Source organism: Pristiophorus japonicus, chromosome 8 (assembly GCF_044704955.1).
Source record: "Pristiophorus japonicus isolate sPriJap1 chromosome 8, sPriJap1.hap1, whole genome shotgun sequence".
In the NCBI taxonomy this organism is placed as follows: Eukaryota; Metazoa; Chordata; class Chondrichthyes; family Pristiophoridae; genus Pristiophorus; species Pristiophorus japonicus.
The window spans coordinates 63,471,431-63,492,861 of NC_091984.1; the positions used below are offsets into that span (position 1 = coordinate 63,471,431).

Consider the following 21,431-nt stretch of genomic DNA (forward strand, 5'->3'; position numbering starts at 1 on the left):
GAGCTGAAAGCAAAAGAAAACATTTCAGGAAAAATTGGTAAAAAATTATGAAAACTCCAGTCGATTAACTGTTAAAGTGAAGGGTGTTGTTAAATTGCCACATAATCCTAAATATTATAGCTTTTGATCAGACAGCTTGGAGCAGATATTTTGTGCAAAAGCTTCTCTTCTCGTGAGTGTTTTTTGATCATTGTGTGTACTTTACTTTCTTGGTAACTGCTTACTGATTATCTACTAAAATATTGTGCAACTTGGTGAAAACGGTGGACTTCAGCATCATGGAAACACCAGCAACAATGTATGGAGAGTGGAGCAGTCATTGCAGTCATTTCGAACAATTGGAATAACTGCTCCAGGCCAGCAGAAGAAAACAAACACAGACGATAATGAGCAGCTTCAAAAAGTTCACATCTTGGCTTAGGGCAAGCAGTTTCCAACTGTGTTCCGGAGAGCAGGGGTGGGTTTGGCACATCTCGTTGTGCGAGTCAGCATTCTCAGCAACCACTCTGATGAAGACAAAAGTATCGCTCAAGACTGGACAGAAACCTAGAAACTGCACTAAGATGTGCTCTGTCTTATAAAATTGATTCCAGAATTCCAAACTTTGGTGAAGGAGAAAGATTGCAAAGTTCCACACTGAATGGTGGTGGATATTTGTTAAGGAAATGTATACGTGAATTACATTTACCTATGTTGTGCAAAATAACTTTTCTACTAAAATTAGTGCAATGGGCTAAAACAGTGTCGCTGTAGGCATACCTGTGGCTCGTCAGAAAATTATATTGGATAACACTGGGATAGGAGACAATAGGAATCTCTTACTATAATAAAGATTGTGTGAGAGTGCAATAGAATACATTTCCTTTTGAATTTGTGCATCCATTGTCCTCTAGAAGCAATCTCTTAGCTTCATTTATTTGTCAGAATTGGTACTGGCCAGGTCTGCCACATATGTAGGTTCTTTTTTGGTCTTTCCAGCTCTCAAGTTGGGTGTTGGGTAATAGAGTGTGAGGGGATTGAGAGTAACTGAAACCTCCTAGGGGAGGCAGAAGGAGAAATGGAGATGGTATAAATGGGGGAGATACAGCTCAACTGTATCTTATACAATTAAGTGCAGAGGATTGTGATTTAAGGACTAAGATACATGGTAATTATTTTAACCCAGTCATGTGAACCCTTAGAATGCTAATGCGAACCATAAAAGCAAAGTTTAAGTGGTTTGTAATAATTTTCTGAACCTCTGCATTAATCTGCACCTTCGAATTTGCTTCTTGGTATCTATTTACAATTACTGTTTGGTTTTTTTTTTTGGGGTGGGATATTCACCATTGGTGCATAATGTTTTAATGTGTGATGGCATTTAGGAAAGTACCAGTAAATTAAAGTTATCTGCACTTGATCACTGAAAAAACTCTGCATTATAAAGCACTAAATACAGCTTTCTTTTGCTTTCAAAGTCAAATATCTGTAAAGACTAAGACTATAGTAATATAAAGACTATAGTGGTATAAATAAGAAAACTATAAAATTGGCAGATTATACCTTAAAGCTGGCTCTAGCATTGTAATAGCTTTTTCAAGAGAAAATGAATAGCACTACTGTATTCCATCGGTGTGTAAAATGGCCTTGGGCATATTGCAGCTTACTGGCTGTTGATTTATATTTCCTGCAGCTGAGGCACACAGCTAGGTTTTGTGTGACATACATTATGTCAAATACCCAGCAGTTCTGCAGTCTCCATTGTTGAGTATTCTGCCAGTGGACCAAATATTTTTTCATAGGGCATAATAAACTAAGAAAATAAAAAGTTTAGTGAGCGAAGCCTATCTTCTCTGATCTTGTGCATTTTATCCACAGCGCCTTTGCCAATGGATCATATAGAACAAATGGCTGAGGAATGTATGAAGGATGTTGATGAAATTGACAATGATGACGATTTGGAAAACGATGAAGAACTCTTGGTAAGATGAAGTTTTAGGGCATACCTTATCTTGGATAGGGACAAAATAAGTAAGTACAGTACTGAGGACCATGATAAATTAGTGTTCCAATAAGAATTCCTTGTTTTCATATATTCTGCTGTTTGCAGTAATAACTATTTCATTCCGAACGTAGGCGCAAAAATTGTCACATTATTGTCATGGAGTTAATTCTAACAGATTTAATCACCTCTGGACAAAACTGTTTATTTAAAAACATATTTTTAAGTGGTTACAGGAGGAATTAAATTTTTTTTGATTAGTGTTATTTTTAAACATTTTGCACTACATAAATACTATATATTATGCTTAAAGCTGCAATGTTCCTTTCTTCCTCTTTCCCCTTCCTTTTTGAAGATACTGGCATTGTGTGTACTCAGATGATAAGTGTCAGCGGGCTTTTCAGTTAAATGTGGAATCACATGCCCTCAGCTGATATTTACACAAGTACACTTATCCAGAATGAGTCACAGGATAGGAGTCCTAAGTAGGAATCGTGGCTGATTTATTTCCCCCCTAGTCCAGATGAAATCACCCAACTCCATGCAGACCTTTCACCTTGCTGGCTCAGAATCCTGTCAGGTGGTGCTTTAAACCAGTAATCCATGTAGAAAATTGTTGTAATATCTCTTTCAAATAGTGAATTAAGAATTGGCCAACCTGGCATTGGGTAATTAAAACAAATTTTAAAAGCTTGGTTATCCATATAGCGATTGTTTTAGTAAACAATTTGGACCTATGGCATTTCCCTTATAGCTTATCAAATGTGTGTGTGTTTTAATCATGTCTTCAAATAAGATTGAGATGTTTGGAGCCATGGATGATTCTTTTATTCAGGTTATTCTCAGAATAGTTTTTGAAACCAAGATACGTTAATTCTTTACTCCAGAGAGTTAATCCTTTATATAACTATCTCCGGTTACAGCCTGTTAAATTATATCCATTGATTCAATGTGTTTTTGTTTCACAAATCAAATCCTGTACAAAGCACGCCCCCCTCTGCTAGTTCAAACTTTGTCTTCCAAACAAATAACATGTTCCCTTTAAGCTGTGCGGCTGCGCAGTGCTCTGAAGGTCCTCGTAGCCGGCTCACCGGCCTTGCAATGAAAAAACTGTACATGTGCGGAATTTTGAATGGACTGCGCAGCCCATTTAAAGGGCCATGCGGCCCCAAAAAATTATAGGCCACATTGCTTCCAAAGAGTTAAAGTATGGGAAGGTCTCACAATATTAATATTCCAATTATGAATTTTTGTTTCAATTAAGCTAACTATATTTTGCAGTAGTTAATTTATAATTCTAGATGCAGTAATGGATTGCATAATGGTAAACAAAGGATGGTAAACAAAGAATAGTATGCAAAAGAAAAGTGTGTGGTATTTATTTGTCTGCTTAAACCATATAAGGACAATTCTTTATTATATTATGAAGGCAGAGCTGAAGGAAGTGGTTGGGGAGGAGGAAGAGGAATCTGCAAATTCATCTGTTCCCACAGACTCTACTCCAGGACCAATACATCAACCAACTGATTCTGAGCCTCCGGTAAATCTTGTCTTGTCATTTTTTTTTTAAAAAAAAAGGAAAGCTTATATCTTTTCTAAAACTTCTTAGTACCACATCCTGTGCTTTTATCTGCAGAACCTGTAGAGCTTAAGTTTAATTTTACAAAGTATGCTTGAATGACTAGTAGCGCAGTGTCATTGGGAGAGTTCAGATACCCTTCAGTTTCTGAAATCTCTGCAGTGCTGCAAATGTGTAAGAAATAATTTATCGTTTGATGCATGAAATTTAGAATAATAAAAAAAAGTTCCTAAATTAAGTGTTTTCTTATAAAGAAATCACGAAGTACAGTTGCAAAAGCCTCCTAACCGTTGATCACTGTGGTAGTAGAATAACTCTGACTCTGGTGTGGTTGGTGTACGATAAGAATTTCTGCAGTCTCAAACACACTACCTTTCCAAAGTGGGAAACTTCTGCTGAACTACATTGCAATTCTTAATCCACATGCGTAGAGAAATGACACTGAGCAGGTATCAATGGGATAGCACCAGAAGCTGGACCACAATATTGACGTCTTAATTTCTAGCAACTTGTAGAGAAAGTTGGGTTAATTTTTCTTAGTCTGACTCGGTCTCATTCAGACTCGCAGTAAAATAAACCTACTATGTCTTCTAGGAGGTCTTTTGTGACATTTTAAAACCAGCCTAATCTTTATTTTACACTGGTTATATTTTAATCTGTACAGTTTATCCTGCAATAAAGCTTCAATTATACATGGGTTTTTAAAAATTGACTTATGACCGAGCTTATGTTATGCCATATAGCGGTACTAATAAAATCTATTGAAAAAGCTGTAAAGACAGCAAAGCATGTTGGTCAGACTGTGTAAATCTATTTAGATCATACTGACACAGCCTATACTAAGAGTATTAGTACATAATGGGGCCGAACCTGGTGGACTCATCGCTTGCTGCTGCTGAATTTTCTGGGCAGTCTCCCCTCTGAGTGAGTTTGGTGGAGGCCTCCCACTGGTGGGGAGGGAAGACCGCTGGGGACCATTCGCTGGCACGCAATGTGCATAAGTGTTCTCCCGCCTGATGAGCTGCCAGTTTGGTCCGGGTGGGAGTCCGCTGCAGCAGAAAGAAAGGACCACCGCGTGGAGGCAGGTCCAATCTCAACGGTAAGTATGAAGACCTGAAAAAAAAAGGTTAGTAAACTTCTTTATTTTTTTTTCCAGCGATTCAAGTGGATGGGGTCCTCTGAAGGTTTTCCATTGTTTTTTATTTTTTGGAAATTTTTATTTTTTATCTCTTTTTCCCCCCCCCCCCCCGACTCAATCCTCGGCGGTACTTTGCCGAGGATTGCATCTGCTGCCGAGATTGGGGCCTCCCGCATGCTGCCACCCAGATTCATGGTGTAAGTCCTTTTTTTGCCGCCGGGTGATCTTTCCATTACTTTTTCATGAAAGTTCCGCCCAAAGTACCGTCGGGATCTCAGCGGTCCTTTGTGCAGCACTGGGTGGAACTTAGCTTCCACCAAGTTCGGGGCTAGTGTGTTTTACAGCTAAGTGGAACATAATATTCACCCATTTTATAAAGCCACATATCACTTTTTTTTAAATCCTGGACAGATTTAGGTTAGATATTATTTACTAAATTGTTTTCAGAACATCTTATCCAGGTGAAGGAAACAATGGTTATTTAATCCTAAATATTTACATTGTATAGGTGGCTAAATATTTACATTTACAGTCACAAGTAAAAATTAAATTCTTTGCATATGGTATGAAAGTTATTTTCTTTTTCCAAGTCAAGTGCAGTTCCTGTGAATGCTGGTGGATTGCAAGGTACACTTGAAGAACGCATTCAGATGTATAGGGTTGCAATCAGTAATGCAAAGGAAACTGGAGAAACGTCAAAAATGAGAAGATATGAACGAGGGCTGAAGGTATACTTTAAACTATTGGTCATTTGTACTCCATCTTCCATGTAGCTTTTAAGCTGTGAAGCTAGGGTGGTACTGGTTTCTCTAGGACTGTCACCAGAGCTGCTTTACAATCAGTTGATGGGAAGCATGTTTTTGTCATATAACCAAAATACCAATGCTGGTTCATGTCTAACCCCCACTTACAGAAAGATTAAACTGTGTTACTATGAGGCTCCTTTTAGTGACTTGGCTAAGAGCTAACAGGACTGCTTGAATGGCATTTATAGTAGAACAGTATTGTTACTGAGATTATTTTCGTTAGGATTTAATGTCCAGCAATATAGAAGAAACTAACATCTCTTCCACTGTTCCGCTCTCTTATCTGCTCATCTACTCACCTACTAAGGCATTTTCAAATTATTCTTTGTAATAACCATATTACTCTGTCATTGTACTTTCATAACTAAAACTAGGTACTTTGGGTATAAAAGCAAGAGCTTATGTTGTGTTCTTTTAACCTATTTTCTAATTTGCTATTGGAGCTGTTCATAATTAGAAGTGTGCTTTCTCACAGCAGTATTGAGGATGTGGCCCATCTACACTGAAATCGTTCAGATCAGTTATTTGCAAAATCTTTTTGTAGTTTTGTCAGAAAGATGATCATTTTGTAAATTTTAAAATTTGTATTTAAATGTAATGTAGCAAGCATTATACAATCTTCATCTGGTTTCCTATGTTTAACAGACATTACAGACTATGCTGGCTTCTGCAAAGAAAGGCAAAAAGATAGAGGAAGCAGAAATTCCTCCCCCAGTGGCTACTGGTAAAAGCAGTGCTACAGTACTCCAACCTGATGGCTTAAATGCAAAAAGTTTGGAAGCGGAATATGTGGAAGATAGAGTAGCTGAAATACGTCAGGATACACCAACACCAGCAAATGAGGCACAACTACCAAAACCTAGTGTTGCCATGTTGCCTGTGACGTCTTCAGTGCCTGAACCTCCCAGCATTCTTGCAGAGTCTGTAACTTCTGTTCAGTCAGAGATCATTGATGTATCCAGTACAGCAGTTAATGATGGCTCAGGTACCGAATCAAATTATTCTAAATTGGCAGGATTTAAATAAATTAGGTGGAGCCCATGATAGAGCAGTTTATACATGATGTGATGTGTGGAAGGGATCGGGTCAGTGAATTCGCTCGACTTTTCTTGCTTTTGTGACTGTTGGAGAGAGAGGGGGTTGATAATGCTGGAAGCATAATTAATTTGTTAACTTGTACCAGTTTGATGTGATGCAAAATCAGTCTTGGCAATCAATTTTGATTTAAGCTTGAATGCGAATTAGGACTACCACCTAAAACAGTCATCTGAAGCCAGATTTGACAGTGCTTTTTAAAGGCAGTTTTGTTTTTCTGCTATGCAGGATGTGATGATACAAAGACAAAAGTATTATTGATTGGAAGACAAAAGGAATACAAATTGGCTGCACTGAGAGCAAAACAGCAGGGAGACATCACAAAGGCTAAAGAATACATGAAAATCAGCAAAGTAAAGATTTTGTCATTTTTTTAATAAATTCATTGATCTGTAAAGTAATGTAATATAGTAACATTTGGCATTGAAGATATTCTGAAATGTAACCATTATAAAATCCATTTCTGAAAAATGGTTACATTTGATTTAATTCTTAAACAATTTAAAGGTACTGTCAGCAGACACTACTTCATGGACACTACTGTGTTTTAGTATTACTGAAATCAATTAAATCTCTGAGTAGCAAAGTTGTGTGAAAATAGAAAATGTTGATGCCCATGGATGAAATGACGAGTTTTATAATTGATTCTATCAAAAATGAGATCATGAAATCAATTGTGCCAACAAAGGAAGTGATACTAGGGACCAGGCACCATCCCAAAGGGAGGAAGGGAACATCCGAATCACCTGAACTACGCTCTCAACTCTTCAATAGGCAATTAAAGAGTGGCATTGGTTGAGACTTGAGATCAGTTATCCAGCCATGTTTTTTGGGAAGAGTATGCTGCAAAAAGACATGGGGAAGGCTGGAAAATTAATTGACAAACACATTGTAGTATGTCAGCAGCTATCAGTTTAAAAACTGAGTAGATTCATTGTAAAATATATTTAACATGTATATGAAAAATGGTTTAGTCTAGCAGACATCACTCTTTATTACAGATGCCCAATAGTCTCAAAATGCTGGCTGCTTTTGACCTGCAGCCTAAAACCGATAACCTAGAAACTTGGAAAGTAGGTGCTGGAGTAGGCCATTCAGCCCTTCGAGCCTGCACCACCATTCAATATGATCATGGCTGATTATGCAACTTCAGTACCCCATTCCTGCTTTCTCTCCATACCCCTTGATCCCTTTAGCCGTAAGGGCCACATCTAACTCCCTTTTGAATATATCTTAACGAACTGGCCTCAACAACTTTCTGTGGCAGAGAATTCCACAGGTTCACAATTCTGAGTGAAGAAGTTTCTCCTCTTGATCCTAAATGGCTTACCCCTTATCCTTAGACTGTGACCCCTGGTTCTGGACTTCCCCAATATCGGGAACATTCTTCCTGCATCTAACCTGTCCAATCCTGTCAAAATTTTATGTTTCTGTGAGATCCCCTCTCATCTAAATTCCAGTGAATATAAGCCTAGTCGATTCAGTCTTTCTTCATATGTCAGTCCTGCCATCCCGGGAATCAGTCTGGTGAACCTTCGCTGCACTCCCTCAATAGCAAGAATGTCCTTCCTCAGATTAGGAGACCAAAACTGCACACAATATTCAAGGTGTACTCTCACCAAGGCCCTGTACAACTGCAGTAAGATCTCCCTGCTCCTATACTCAAATCCCCTCACTAAGAACGCCAGCATGCCATTTGCCTTCTTTACTGCCTGCTGTACCTGCATGCCTACCTTCAATGACTGACGTACCATGACACCCTGGTCTCGTTGCACCTCCCCTTTTACTAATCTATCACCATTCAGATAATCTGCCTTCCTGTTTTTGCAACCAAAGTGGATAACTTCACATTTATCAACATGCATTTGCCCATTCACCTAACCTGTCCAAGTACCCCTGCAGCCTCCTAGCATCCTCCTCGCAGCTCGCACTGCCACCCAGCTTAGTGTCATCTGCAAACTTGGAGATATTGCATTCAATTCCTTCGTCTAAATCATTAATGTATATTGTAAATAGCTGCGGTCCCAGCACTGAACCCTGCGGCACCCCACTAGTCACTGCCTGCCATTCTGAAAAGGACCCATTTATTCCCACTCTTTGCTTCCTGTCTACCAACCAGTTCTCTATCCACGTCAATACATTACTCCCAATACCATTTGCCTTAATTTTGCACACTAATCTCTTGTGTGGGACCTTGTCAAAAGCCTTTTGAAAGTCCAAATACACCACATCCCCTGGTTCTCCCTTATCCACTCTACTAGTTACATCCTCAAAAAACTCCAGAAGATTTGTCAAGCATGATTTCCCTTTCATAAATCCATGCTGACTTGGACCGATCCTGTCACTGCTTTCCAAATGCACTGCTATTACATCTTTAATAATTGATTCCAACATTTTCCCCATCACCGTTGTCAGGCTAACTGGTCTATAATTCCCTGTTTTCTCTCTCCCTCCTTTTTTAGCTACCCTCCAATCCATAGGAACAGAACCCGAGTCTATAGAATGTTGGAAAATGACTACTAACGCATCCACTATTTCTAGGGCCACTTCCTTAAGTATTCTGGGATGCCCTTCAATTTCCCTAACACCATTTCCTGACTAATAAGGATTTCCCTCAGTTCCCCCTTCTCGCTAGACCCTTGGTCCCCTAGTATTTTCAGGAGGCTATTTGCGTCTTCCTTAGTGAAGACAGAACCAAAGTATTTGTTCAGTTGGTCTTCATATCTATAGAAGCTTTTGCAGTCAGTTTTTATGTTCCCTGCAAGCTTACTCGCATACTCCTATTTACCCCCCCCCCCCCCCCGGCTAATTAAACCCTGAGTCCTCCTGCTGAATTCTAAATTTCTCCCAGTTCTCAGGTTTACTGCTTTTTCTGGCCAATTTATATGCCTCTTCCTTGGATTTAACACTTTCCCTTGTTAGCCACGGTTGAGCCACCTTTCCTTTTTTATTCTTAACGCCACACAGGGATGTACAATTGTTGTAGTTCATCCATGTGATCTTTAAATGTCTGCCATTGCCTATCCACCGTCAACCCTTTAAGTATCATTCACCAGTCTATCCTAGCCAAGTCACATCTCCTACCATTGAAGTTACTTTTCTTTAAGTTCAGGACCCTAGTCTCTGAATTAACTGTGTCACTCTCCATCTTAATGAAGAATTCTACCATATTATGGTCACTCTTTCCCAAGGGGCCCCGCACAACCAGATTGCTAATTAATCCTCTCTCGTTACACATCACCCAGACTAGGATGGCCTGCTCTCTCCTTGGTTCCTCGTCATATTGGTCTAGAAAACCATCCCTTATAAAGTCCAGGAAATCCTCCTCCAACGTATTGCTATCAGTTTGGTTAGCCGTATCAATATGCAAATTAAAGTCACCCATGATAACTGCTGTACCCTTATTGTACGCATCCCTAATTTCCTGATTGATGCCATCCCCAACATCCCTACTACTGTTTGGTGGTCTGTACACAACTCCCACTAATGTTTTCTGCCATTTGGTGTTTCGCAGCTCTACCCATATAGATTCCACATCATCCAAGCGAATGTCCTTCCTTACTATTGCGTTAATCTCTTCTTTAACCAGTAACGCTACCCCACCTCCTTTTCCTTCCTGTCTCTCCTTCCTGAATATTGAATATCCCTGGATGTTGAGTTCCCAGCCTTGGTTACCTTGGAGCCATGTCTCCGTTATCCCAATTTCATCATATCCGTTAACAGCTATCTGCACAGTCAATTCATCCACCTTATTACGAATGCTCCTCACATTGAGAGTCAGAGCCTTCAGGCTTGTTTTTTTTAAACACTCTGGTCCTTTTAGAATGATGTAATGTGGCCCTTTTTGATTTTTGCACTTGATTTCTTTGCTCTCCACTCTTGCTTTTCTCATTCCTACCTTTTGCTTCTGCCCCCTTTTTGCTTCCCTCTGCCTCCCTGCATAGATTTCCATCCCCCAGCCTTTTTAGTTTAAACCCTCCCCAAAAGCACTAGCAAACACTCCCCCTATGACATCAGTTCCGATCCTGCCCAGGTGCAGACCATCCGGTTTGTACTGGTCCCACCTCCCCCAGAACTGGTTCCAATGTCCCAGGAATTTGAATCCCTCCCCCTTGCACCATTCCTCAAGCCACGTATTCATCTGAGCTATCCTGCAGTTCCTACTCTGACTGGCATGTGGCACTGGTAGCAATCCTTTGATTACTATCTTTGACATTCTATCTCTAAAGTTCTCTGAATAAGCAGCGATTAACAGTTAAACTCTGACTTGACCCTCTGTTTACTTAACAATAACTGGGCTTTGCGACTTTGAAGGAAAACCACTCTACCGTTGCAGAAACTCCTATTCTTATAAAATAGTGTATCATCCAAAATAAAAACAGAATATGCTGTAAACTCTCAGCGGGTCAGGCAGCATCTGCAGAAAGAAACAGCTAACGTTTCAGGTCAATGGTTCTGATGAAACGTCACCGACCTGAAATGTTAACACTGTTTTTCTCTCTTCACAGATGTTGCCTGACCTGATGGTTTGCAGCATTTTCTGTTTCCATTCCGGATTTACAGCATCCGCAATATTTTGCTTTAGTATATCATCAGAGTTAGCTGTGAGCAATGTTGTGTGTGCTTTTTGGTTGAGAAATCAGACTGGTGTGATCACTGAATTAGTGACTGCTTTATTGCATGTGAGCGCTATAAAGTCTTGACACTGTCATGTCAAAACTTTGGTTGCGTGCCAGAAGGATTTCTTGACTAATAATATAGCAAACAATTGTGCAGATAAAATATTTATTTTCAAATCTATTGGAAGTTACGGTAGTTTAAAATCTTTTAAGTTTTAGAATGTCTGATTCATTAGATGTATCTAAATCTGTGTTATTGGAGGATAGAGTAGATTTCATTAGCCAACAAATATGGAAAAAATGGCCAATGCAGTCGTTTCTTCTAACTACCACTTATGAACGTGGAGGAAATCTGATTTTTTTTTTAAAGTATGCTGTGCACTTCCCATGATTTAAATTTTCACACAAACCTTCACGTGCGATAAATTTTCCTCGTGTGATTCCAAAGGCTAGTTCCTTATTTTTACCCCTGTGGCTCTGTCATTTAATTATGCTTACAGCTCCACCTACAGATGCAATTATTTTGGACTGTTGTGACAACACGCTATTTTTAATATATAATAGATTCAAAAGTGTAAGTGTTTTTCATTTCATGTTTCTTCAGAAATTTGATGTTGCGATAAAGGCTTTGGACAGTGGGGAGCCTGTGGATGTGAATAATCTGCCATCACCACCAACAGGTGTGAATACATAGATTTGTAATATTGTACAATTGCTGTCTTCATTATTGTCTAGTTATAAAACTTGTTGGGGCTGAATTTATGGCACCTACGGGTGCATACGAGATGTGCACGCGTCCATGGGGCCCCACAAGTTTGTCAAGGATCCTCTTGACAGATCGTATGAATCTGAAAGAAAGGGGCATTTGTGGGCGGAGAGTTGGGCTATTTGCCCAGCGAATGCCCTTGAAATTCTTATATCTGGTAAAAGCAGGTGTAAGGCTTGCTTTTACCAGTGTAAAAGTTTTTTAAAAAATAGAAAAATAACATTTTATCACTCATTTATACATTAAAAACCTTGTACAATAAGGTAAGTTTGTTGTTAGCCCCGTTAAAACATTATGGCCCAGAAATCCCGTTTTTTCCTTTTCGCGGACTTGCGAATGGAATATAGAGAAAAGACGCACACCTACGTGAAGCTGCTGCGGCCACGAGGGATCCTGGTCCGGAGGCCTCTCCTGATTGCGTGTCGCAGTGCGTGCATGTTAGGACGTGCGCAGGCCTGGAGCTGGACTCACATGGCTCTGGGCAGCCAATCGGGTATAGTATATTCTCATTCATAATAATGGGAACTCCATAAGTTGGAGTTCCCATTATTATGAATGAGAAACGGCCCTCAAAATACTAATATACAATAATAAAAGATAGAAAAAATGCACACCATATTTTTATTAATTATGTATTTTTTTAAATTCCCGATTAAAAATTTTTTTTTTTTACTTATGCTTTAAAATAAACTTAACGTAATGGGGAGGGTTTTTAACAATAAAATGTGTTTTTATAACTATTTTAAAATGTTTTTTGTGTATTTTAAAACCCTTGCGCCTGAAATACCACAATCTTACCCTTGCAAATGTCCTCGCTCCCGATATGCGGAGGATCTGTTTTAAAAAAAAAAATGTATTTCATGTTCTCTTGTATTAAAGTTATTTCCATTCATACTTATGGGGTTTTCGTACAAACTGAACTCCCCATAAGTATGAATGGAGATTCCCTTCTTTTATTGGCTGGGCAAGCACAAGTGATCCTAGGGGCGTTTGCAAACCGCCTCTGTGCAGGCCTAGGCATAATGGCCCAGGAATGCGAATCTATGAACCTCCTGGACCACCAGGTAAATTTGTAGATTTTTTGCAGGTCGAAGGCAGTGATAGAACATTGCAATTTGGGGCAAAAACTAGATCTCTGGGTTTTATTCGTTTTAAACTCTGGTATACACACAAAATAGTGACTTTATTGTATTACTACACAGGTGATTTAAGAAACCGTTCATATTACTCTGATCTGAAGCTGATCACAATAGGTTCAAATCTGAGGTAGGCACCTTGTGCCACTCACTATCAAGTGCAAATGCATAAGTATCACATAGCAATTAATTTCAGTCTTTTCAAACATTTAATTGCTCTCTCTGGACACTGCCATTCACAAACTGTATGTTAAAATGCATGAAAATTGATTTCATATATGTAGAGTTAATTGCCATTTCTTCAGTAGAGGTCTCGTGTATACCCTAGATATAGGCAGCAATTTTAGCAGCTCTGAATCATTCTTGTGTTTTACTAAAAACTTCTCCTGAAGTTGCAGACTTGTACTGGGCATCATAATGCAATTGTCATCAATCCTTTAGTATTCTATCCAAGTGAGCATAAAAAGTGAGTGCTAGTAGTGTGTTTGGCCATGGGACATCACCGTGAAGCCTGATCTTTATCCAGAATCCCCATGCATGCATTATTCAACAGGCATTCACTGGATAAGGATCAGGAGTGGGAACCTTGGTTGTCAAATGTACATAAGAAGATTATTAACCCCAGCTGAAGTAGTTTAGGAGTGCTTACAAGAATTGCTCTGTGACACACCCACCTGTCTCCTGTTTCTGGATTGCAATAATCAAACACTACAGAAATGGGTTGTTATTCAAGGGGTCCTGGGACACCCATTCCCTGGAAAATTTCAAAATGTACATGTAAATTGGTGCAAACTAATTGTGATGCAAGGTTTGTGGGTGAGGGGGTGGTGGAGGGATGGGTAGGGCAAGCAGATCTGCACAATAATAATAGCTTCCTGCCAAAATGCAATGGCCTTTCCTTTTCCACCAACCCCCGCACAAAATGTAGCGCAGGTATGTTGCTGGCAGAGTGGTCAATTCAGGAGTTTGGGAGACAATTGTTAGCACACGTTAAAATTATTCAACAAGATAAATAAAAGTTAGTCGATACAGAGTCAATAGTCGCCTTCAAAAGGGAACTGGATAAATACTTGTAGAAAAAAATTACAGGGATGTGGGGAAAGAGCATGGGAGTGCGACTAACTGGCGTGCTCTTCGAAAGAGCCAGGCAGACCTGATGGGCTGAATGGCCTCCATCTGTCCTGTACTATTCTAGGATTCTATAATATAAAAGCAATACATCAGAGCTGTGCAAAAATGTGGTTCTACATCGGCACCCGTTAAATCGGTTCCCATGCAATTGCAGGATCTGCAGGTGCCTTAAGTTGGCTTTGCCTGACTCAAGAATGGTACCTGCAACTTTCCTGATCTCTCTGGCTCACTACTATATTTTGCTGTGTATTTATTCATTGTGCCATCAGGAGTGCTCACAATCCGATTTTTAAATTAATTTAATTTGGGTTGGATTTCTGCACAGTGCAATTTATTTTGGCAAGTATAACTTTCAATAAATATCTTTTTGGGTAAAGAAAGGAAAGCAACCTTTCATTGAGATTCTAGAGGGAATATTGGCTGATCCATCCTCAACATAATTGTCATATTGGCTCCTGTGCCTGATGAACACACAAACTTGCCCAATTTTTGGTGTGTGTAGAGATATTTTCACATGCCAGACATGACAGCAATTTCATGTTTGAAGTATCATGACCATTTGAAATTACAGGCAATTCTCGATTATCCGTACACGAATCTAACGGAGATCCTGCTACAACAACACTTTTTTAAAAACTGTGATACTGTCCCGTGTATAGCTGCGCATGACCATTATAACCACCCCACACACAGTCCTGTGCTGACACACAACATTATCACTACACACAGAGGAAGCTCTTTATTTTATAATAAAGTTTAATGCTGTCTCGACCTTAAAGGAATTGTAGAGCAATCAAATTAACTCGGACCTGGACAGTCTGTCCGCTCATACTGCGACCCATCTTCATGTTATAAGAACATAAGAATTAGGAACAGGAGTAACAGGAGGAACAGGAGTAGGCCATCTAGCCCCTCGAGCCTGCTCCACCAGTCAAAAAGATCATGGCTGATCTGGCCGTGGACCCAGCTCCACTTACCCGCCCGCTCCCCATAACCCTTAATTCCTTTATTGGTTAAAAATCAATCTCTATCTGTGATTTGAATACATTCAATGAGCTAGCCTCAACTGCTTCCTTGGGCAGAGAATTCCACAGATTCACAACCCTCTGGGAGAAGAAATTCCTTCTCAACTCGGTTTTAAATTGGCTCCCCCATATTTTGAGGCTGTGCCCCCTAGTTCTAGTCTCCCTGACCAGTGCAAACAACCTCTCTGCCTCTATCTTGTACTATCCCTTTCATTATTTTAAATGTTTCTATAAGATCACCCCTCATCCTTCTGAACTCCAACGAGTAAAGACCCAGTCTACTCAGTCTATCATCATAAGGTAACCCCCTCATCTCCGGAATCAGCCTAGTGAATCGTCTCTGTACCCCCTCCAAGGCTAGTATATCTTTCCTTAAGTAAGGTGACCAAAACTGCACGCAGTACTCCAGGTGCGGCCTCACCAGTACCCTGTATAGTTGCAGCAGGACCTCCCTGCTTTTGTACTCCATCCCTCTCGCAATGAAGGCCAACATTCCATTCGCCTTCCTGATTACCTGCTGCACCTGCAAACTTATTTTTTACCCCCAGGTCCCTCTGCACCGCAGCATGTTGTAATTTCTCCCCATTCAAATAATATTCCCTTTTACTGTTTTTTTTTTTTTCCCCCCCAAGGTGGATGACCTCACATTTTCTGACATTTTATTCCATCTGCCAAAACTTAGCCCATTCACTTAACCTATCTAAATCTCTTTGCAGCCTCTCTGTGTCCTCTACACAACCTGCTTTCCCACTAATCTTTGTGTCATCTGCAAATTTTGTTACACTACACTCTGTCCCCTCTTCCAGGTCATCTATGTATATTGTAAACAGTTGTGGTCCCAGCACCGATCCCTGTGGCACACCACTAATCACCGATTTCCAACCCGAAAAGGACCCATTTATCCCGACTCTCTGCTTTCTGTTAGCCAGCCAATTCTCTATCCATGCTAATACATTTCCTCTGACTGCGTACCTTTATCTTCTGCAGTAACCTTTTGTGTGGCACCTTATCGAATGCCTTTTGGAAATCTAAATACACCACATCCATCGGTACACCTCTATCCACCATGCTCGTTATATCCTCAAAGAATTCCAGTAATCAGAACGACGGCATTGCTCCCAACCCCGCGCTTTTAGGGCACTGTCCAGGTCATCACGCTGGAAGAAAGTTCAGGGGGGCAAAAGATTTATCCAACAATTCCTCCCTTCCCTGCTGTCTTTCCGTTTTCTGATCTTGGTGAATATGCTCTTGTGCAGTCTGTAGTATCACTGAGGGTGCCACCTCAGGGGTAAGTAAAGCCGAGTCTCATTCGACCTTCAGCGGTTGAAGACTTTAGACTGGCCATTTTAAGAAAAAGTAGACACAGTATAACATGGGTCTCTTCACTTTATGTTGAAATGAATAGGTGGACAATCCCATCCTGGAGTGCACAGAAGCAGAAAAGCATCAAAGTACTGTCTAAATTTGGGACCGAACTTTCTCGGCAAGTACGTGCACTCGCCCTAGCGGCAAAATCGTTTACCCGGAATAGCCCGATCCCCGAGGGCCCCGGATAATCGAGAGTTGCCTGTACTTTGTTTTCTCATAATTAATTAATTAATAGGCTGACTCACCAGAACAAATCAGTATTAATAAGCAAAATAAATCCATGGTGTCTGTTTCTCAAACAAAGCTGATCGACTATTTACAGATTGGACCAACCACACTCAAAACACAGTTCTGCCTCCTGGCAGACTATTAGAAATATGTGCTACAATTGAGTTAATTGATGACCTGTCAGATAAAAAATTTCCTATGCTTTGAGATAAAAACTGAATATAAACTTGTTACCATGGGCCCAAATTTCCTCAGGAGTTGCTTTTTTTTGGAGCAACTTGATTTTTCTGGAGTATCTTAAAAATCCCCATTCTGCACATTTAATTTGCGCCAGTGCAAGTGAGTTAGTTGGGATTTTTTTTTCGTTTTTTTTTCAAAAGGGGGTGTTATCAGCCACCTACACCTGTTTTGGCCATTTAAGCCAGTTTGGACAGCTAATAGTTGCTCCAAACTAACTTAGACCAACATATGTGGCCGCACAGAAAAACCCTTGCGGAGAGTTAAAGCAGCGCAGGTAACCTCCAAATGACAGTGTTATGATAGGAATGCTAGTTTTTTAAATCCCAAACAGCAAGACTGGACAGGATGTAGGTGCTATCAGCCTGATTAAACTGAGTATGAGGTTTTTTACAAGAATAAAAATGATCTTGTAATGAAGGCTGAAGTATAGGGGCGACTTAAGCAAGGGGAGGGCTTTCTTTGTAAATAATAGATCAAGAGTACCAACGCTCTTGCCTAATGGATTCATGTGTGGCATCACACCACACTGGATTTTGATTTCTGCAGCACCAAAGAATTGCCCTGTCTAGGTTTAGAAAGTTAAAACGTTAGACTTAACAAAAAAAGCATGTCAAAATGTAAACTTAAATTTTGGTGTTCAGCGTAGTGTGACTCTGATAATTAGTAATATTTTAGAATTCTATGCAGTAGTGGGTGAGCTGTAAGGTGACCAGGACTGGGAATTAAATATTATGGGGTATTTGACAATCCGGAAGGACAGACAAAGGAAAAGGAGGTGGGGTAGCTCTATTGATAAATGATGGAATCACTCCAATAGTGAGAAACGATATATGCTCAAAGGATCAGGATGTTGAAACAGTTTGGGTGGAGATAAGGAATAATGAGGGGAAAAAGTCACTGGTAGTATTACTGTTAGTGGGGCGTAGTGTATATAGGCCCCTTAACAGTAGCAACTCTGTTGGTCGGAGCATAAACCAGGAAATAGTGGGGGCTTGTAAAAAGGGAACAGCAATAATCATGGGTGATTTTAACCTCCATATTGATTGGACAAATCAAATTGGTCAGGGTAGCCTTGAAGAAGAGTTCATTGTGCATAAGGGACTGGTTCCTTGAGCAGTATGTAACGGAACCAACCAGGGGACAGGTTATCCTAGATCTGGTCCTGTGTAATTAATAAACAAATCTCCTACTAAAGGATCCCCTTGGAATGAGTGATCATAGCATGATTGAGTTTCAAATTCAGATGCAGGGTGAGAAAGTTGGATCTCTAACCAGCATACTAAGCTTAAATAAAGGAGACGATGAAGGTATGAGGGCAGAGTTGGCTAAAGTGGACTGGGAAAATAGATTGAAGTGTGGGATGGTTGACGAACAGTGGTGTACATTTAAAGAGATATTTCACAACTCTCAAGAAAAATATATTCCAGTATGGAGGAAAGGGTGCAAGAGAAAAGAAAGCCACCCGTGGCTAACTAAAGAAATAAAGGACGGTGTTCGATTTTTAAAACAAGGGCATACAAGAGGGCCAAAACTAGTGGGAGGACAGAAGATTGGGAAACTTTTAAAAGCCAGCAAAGAATTTAAAAAATGATTAAGAAAGGGAAGATAGACTATGAAAGTAAACTAGCACAAAATATAAAAACAGATTATAAGAGTTTCTATTGGTATATAAAAAGAAAAAGAGTAGCTAATGTAAATGTTAGTCCCTTTAGAAGACGAGACCGGGGAATTAGTAATGGGGAACATGGAGATGGCAGAAACTCTGAACAAGTATTTTGTATCAGTTTTTACGGTAGAGGACGCTAACAATATTCCAATAGTGGATAGTCAAGGGGCTATAGGAGGGGGGGGGAGGAACTTAACACAATCACAATCACTAAGGAGGCAGTGCTCAAGATAATAGGACTAAAGACACATAAATCTCCTGGACCTGATGGCTTGTATCCTAGGGTCTTGAGAAGTAGCGACAGGGATTATGGATGCATTGGTTGTAACTTACCAAAATTCCCTGGATTCTGGGGAGGTCCCAGCAGATTGGAAAACTGCAAATGTAACTCCCCTATTCAAAAAAGGAGGCAGCAAAAAGCAGGAAACTATAGACCAGTTAGCCTAACATCTGTGGTTGGGAAAATGTTGGAGTCCATTATTAAAGAAGCAGTAGCAGGACATTTGGAAAAGCATGATTCAGTCAGGCAGAGTCAGCATGGATTTATGAAGGGGAAGTCATGTTTACCAAATTTGCTGGAATTCTTTGAGGATATAACGAACAGGGTGGATAAAGGGGAACGAGTGGATGTGGTGTATTTGGACTTCCAGAAGGCATTTGACAAGGTGTCACACACAAGGTTACTGCACAAGATAAAAGTTCACGGAGTTTGGGGTAATATATTAGCATGGATAGAAGATTGGCTAATTAACAGAAAACAGAGAGTCGGGATAAATGGTTCATTCTCTGCTTGGCAATCAGTAACGAGTGGGGTGCCGCAGGGATCAGTGCTGGAACCCCAACTATTTATAATCTATATTAACGACTTGGAAGAGGGGACTGAGTGTAACGTAGCCAAGTTTGCCTACGATACAAAGATGGGAGGAAGGACAATGTGAGAGGAGGACATAAAGAGGCTGCAGAAGGACACAGACAGATTTGGCAGATGGAGTATAATGTTGGAAAGTGTGAGGTCATGCATTTTGGCAGAAAAAAATCAAAGAGCAAGTTATTATTTAAATGTAGAAAGATTGCAAAGTGCCGCAGTACAGTGGGACCTGGGGGTCCTGGTGCATAAAACACAAAAGGTTAGTATGCAGGTACAGCATGTGATCAGGAAGGCCAATGGAATCTTGGCCTTTATTGCAAAGGGGATGGAATATAAAAGCAGGGAAGTCTTGTTACAGCTGTACAGGGTATTGGTGAGGCTACACCTGGAAAACTGCATGCAGTTTTGATTTCCATATTTACGAAAGGATATACTTGCTGTGGAAGCAGTTCAGAGAAGGTTCACTAGGTTGATCCCGGGGATGAGGGGGTTGACTTATGAGGAAAGGTTGAGTAGGTTGGGCCTCTACTCATTGGAATTCAGAAGAATGAGAGGTGATCTTATAGAAACGTATAAGATTATGAGGGGGGCTTGACAAGCTAGATGCAGAGAGGATGTTTTCACTGGTGGGGGAGACTAGAACTAGAGGGCATGATCTTAGAATAAGGGACTGCCCATTTAGAACTGAGATGAGGAGAAATTTCTTCTCTCTGGGTTGTGAATCTGGAATTCGCTGTCTCAGAAAGCTGTGGAAGCTGGGACATTGAATAAATTTAAGACAGAAATAGACAAGTTTCTTAAACAATAAGGGGTTATGGGGAGTGGAGCTGAGTCCATGATCATGATATTGAATGGCGCAGCAAACTCGAGGGGTCTAATGGCCTACTCCTGCTCCTATTTCTTATGTTCTTATACTGCAGATTAGGGAATTTTTAGTAAAGATAGCTAGATATTAAAGTACTGGAAAATCTTTGAAGATTCTTTCTCTCCCCCGCCTCCGCTCCCGATCACAACTCTCTCTCTCTCTCTCTCTCTCTCTCTCTCTCTCCTCCCCCCCCCCCCCCGCAAATCAAAACTCTTTCTTCCCCCCCCCCCGATCAAAACTCTTTCTCCCCGCCGCCGCCCCCCCCCCCCCCCCCCGATCAAAACTCTTCTCTCCTGCCTGCCCCCCACCAACCTGTCTCTTGTAGCCCTCAACGCGGGAAGACAGCAGCAGGCTACTCGCCCAGGATAGGGGCAGGACGCGTTGGGTCCGCGCTGCAGGCATCATCATCACAATCATGGGGGGAGGTACTGCACATGCACGAACGCTCTACTACGCATGCGGACAGCTGCCGGCACTGCTTTTGGCGCAGCACTGTAGCTCCGCCCCCCCCCCCCCCAACCCCCCAATTGCTTTTGCCACATCTCGCCAAGCCCTAGGACGGTCCACGGAGCGGGGAGAATACCGAGCTACATTTTTGGAGCAGAAAGTTGCCACACCTCGGGCAAATGCGCCGAAAAAGCCGGAGGGCCAAATTTGGGTCTCATATATCATAAAGTGACATTGTTCTTTTTAAAAATGTTTTCATCGGTAATGATTTATTTCAATATTTTGACAGATACTGCAGCTCAAGAACAATCACCAGGTCCTTCCAGTGTAGTAACTCTTCCTGATCAGCAAGGATTGCATCCCAAAACTGAACCTCAAGTCACTATAGAATCTGGTACGATATGTTTAGGTGTACAATGTTAATGTAATGCATTATTAACACCTGAAATATAACTTTGTAGCTTTTATTGTTT

General features: G+C 40.6%; 1 protein-coding gene across 3 annotated transcripts in view; it reads left to right on the forward strand.

Moving 5' to 3' along the window:
• cc2d1b (coiled-coil and C2 domain containing 1B) overlaps positions 1 to 21,431 on the forward strand; it is a 98,251-nt gene that overhangs the window by 3,143 nt on the left and 73,677 nt on the right. For all 3 annotated transcript variants that reach the window (XR_011594055.1, XM_070886868.1, XM_070886869.1), the window contains exons 3-9: positions 1,858 to 1,961; positions 3,411 to 3,521; positions 5,289 to 5,426; positions 6,150 to 6,489; positions 6,828 to 6,952; positions 11,823 to 11,898; positions 21,248 to 21,352. Coding sequence is in view for 2 of the 3 variants with exons in the window: in XM_070886868.1 (XP_070742969.1) it covers positions 1,858 to 1,961; positions 3,411 to 3,521; positions 5,289 to 5,426; positions 6,150 to 6,489; positions 6,828 to 6,952; positions 11,823 to 11,898; positions 21,248 to 21,352 (999 nt within the window). In the remaining variant the exon portion in view is untranslated. The remainder of the gene's footprint in view (positions 1 to 1,857; positions 1,962 to 3,410; positions 3,522 to 5,288; positions 5,427 to 6,149; positions 6,490 to 6,827; positions 6,953 to 11,822; positions 11,899 to 21,247; positions 21,353 to 21,431) is intronic.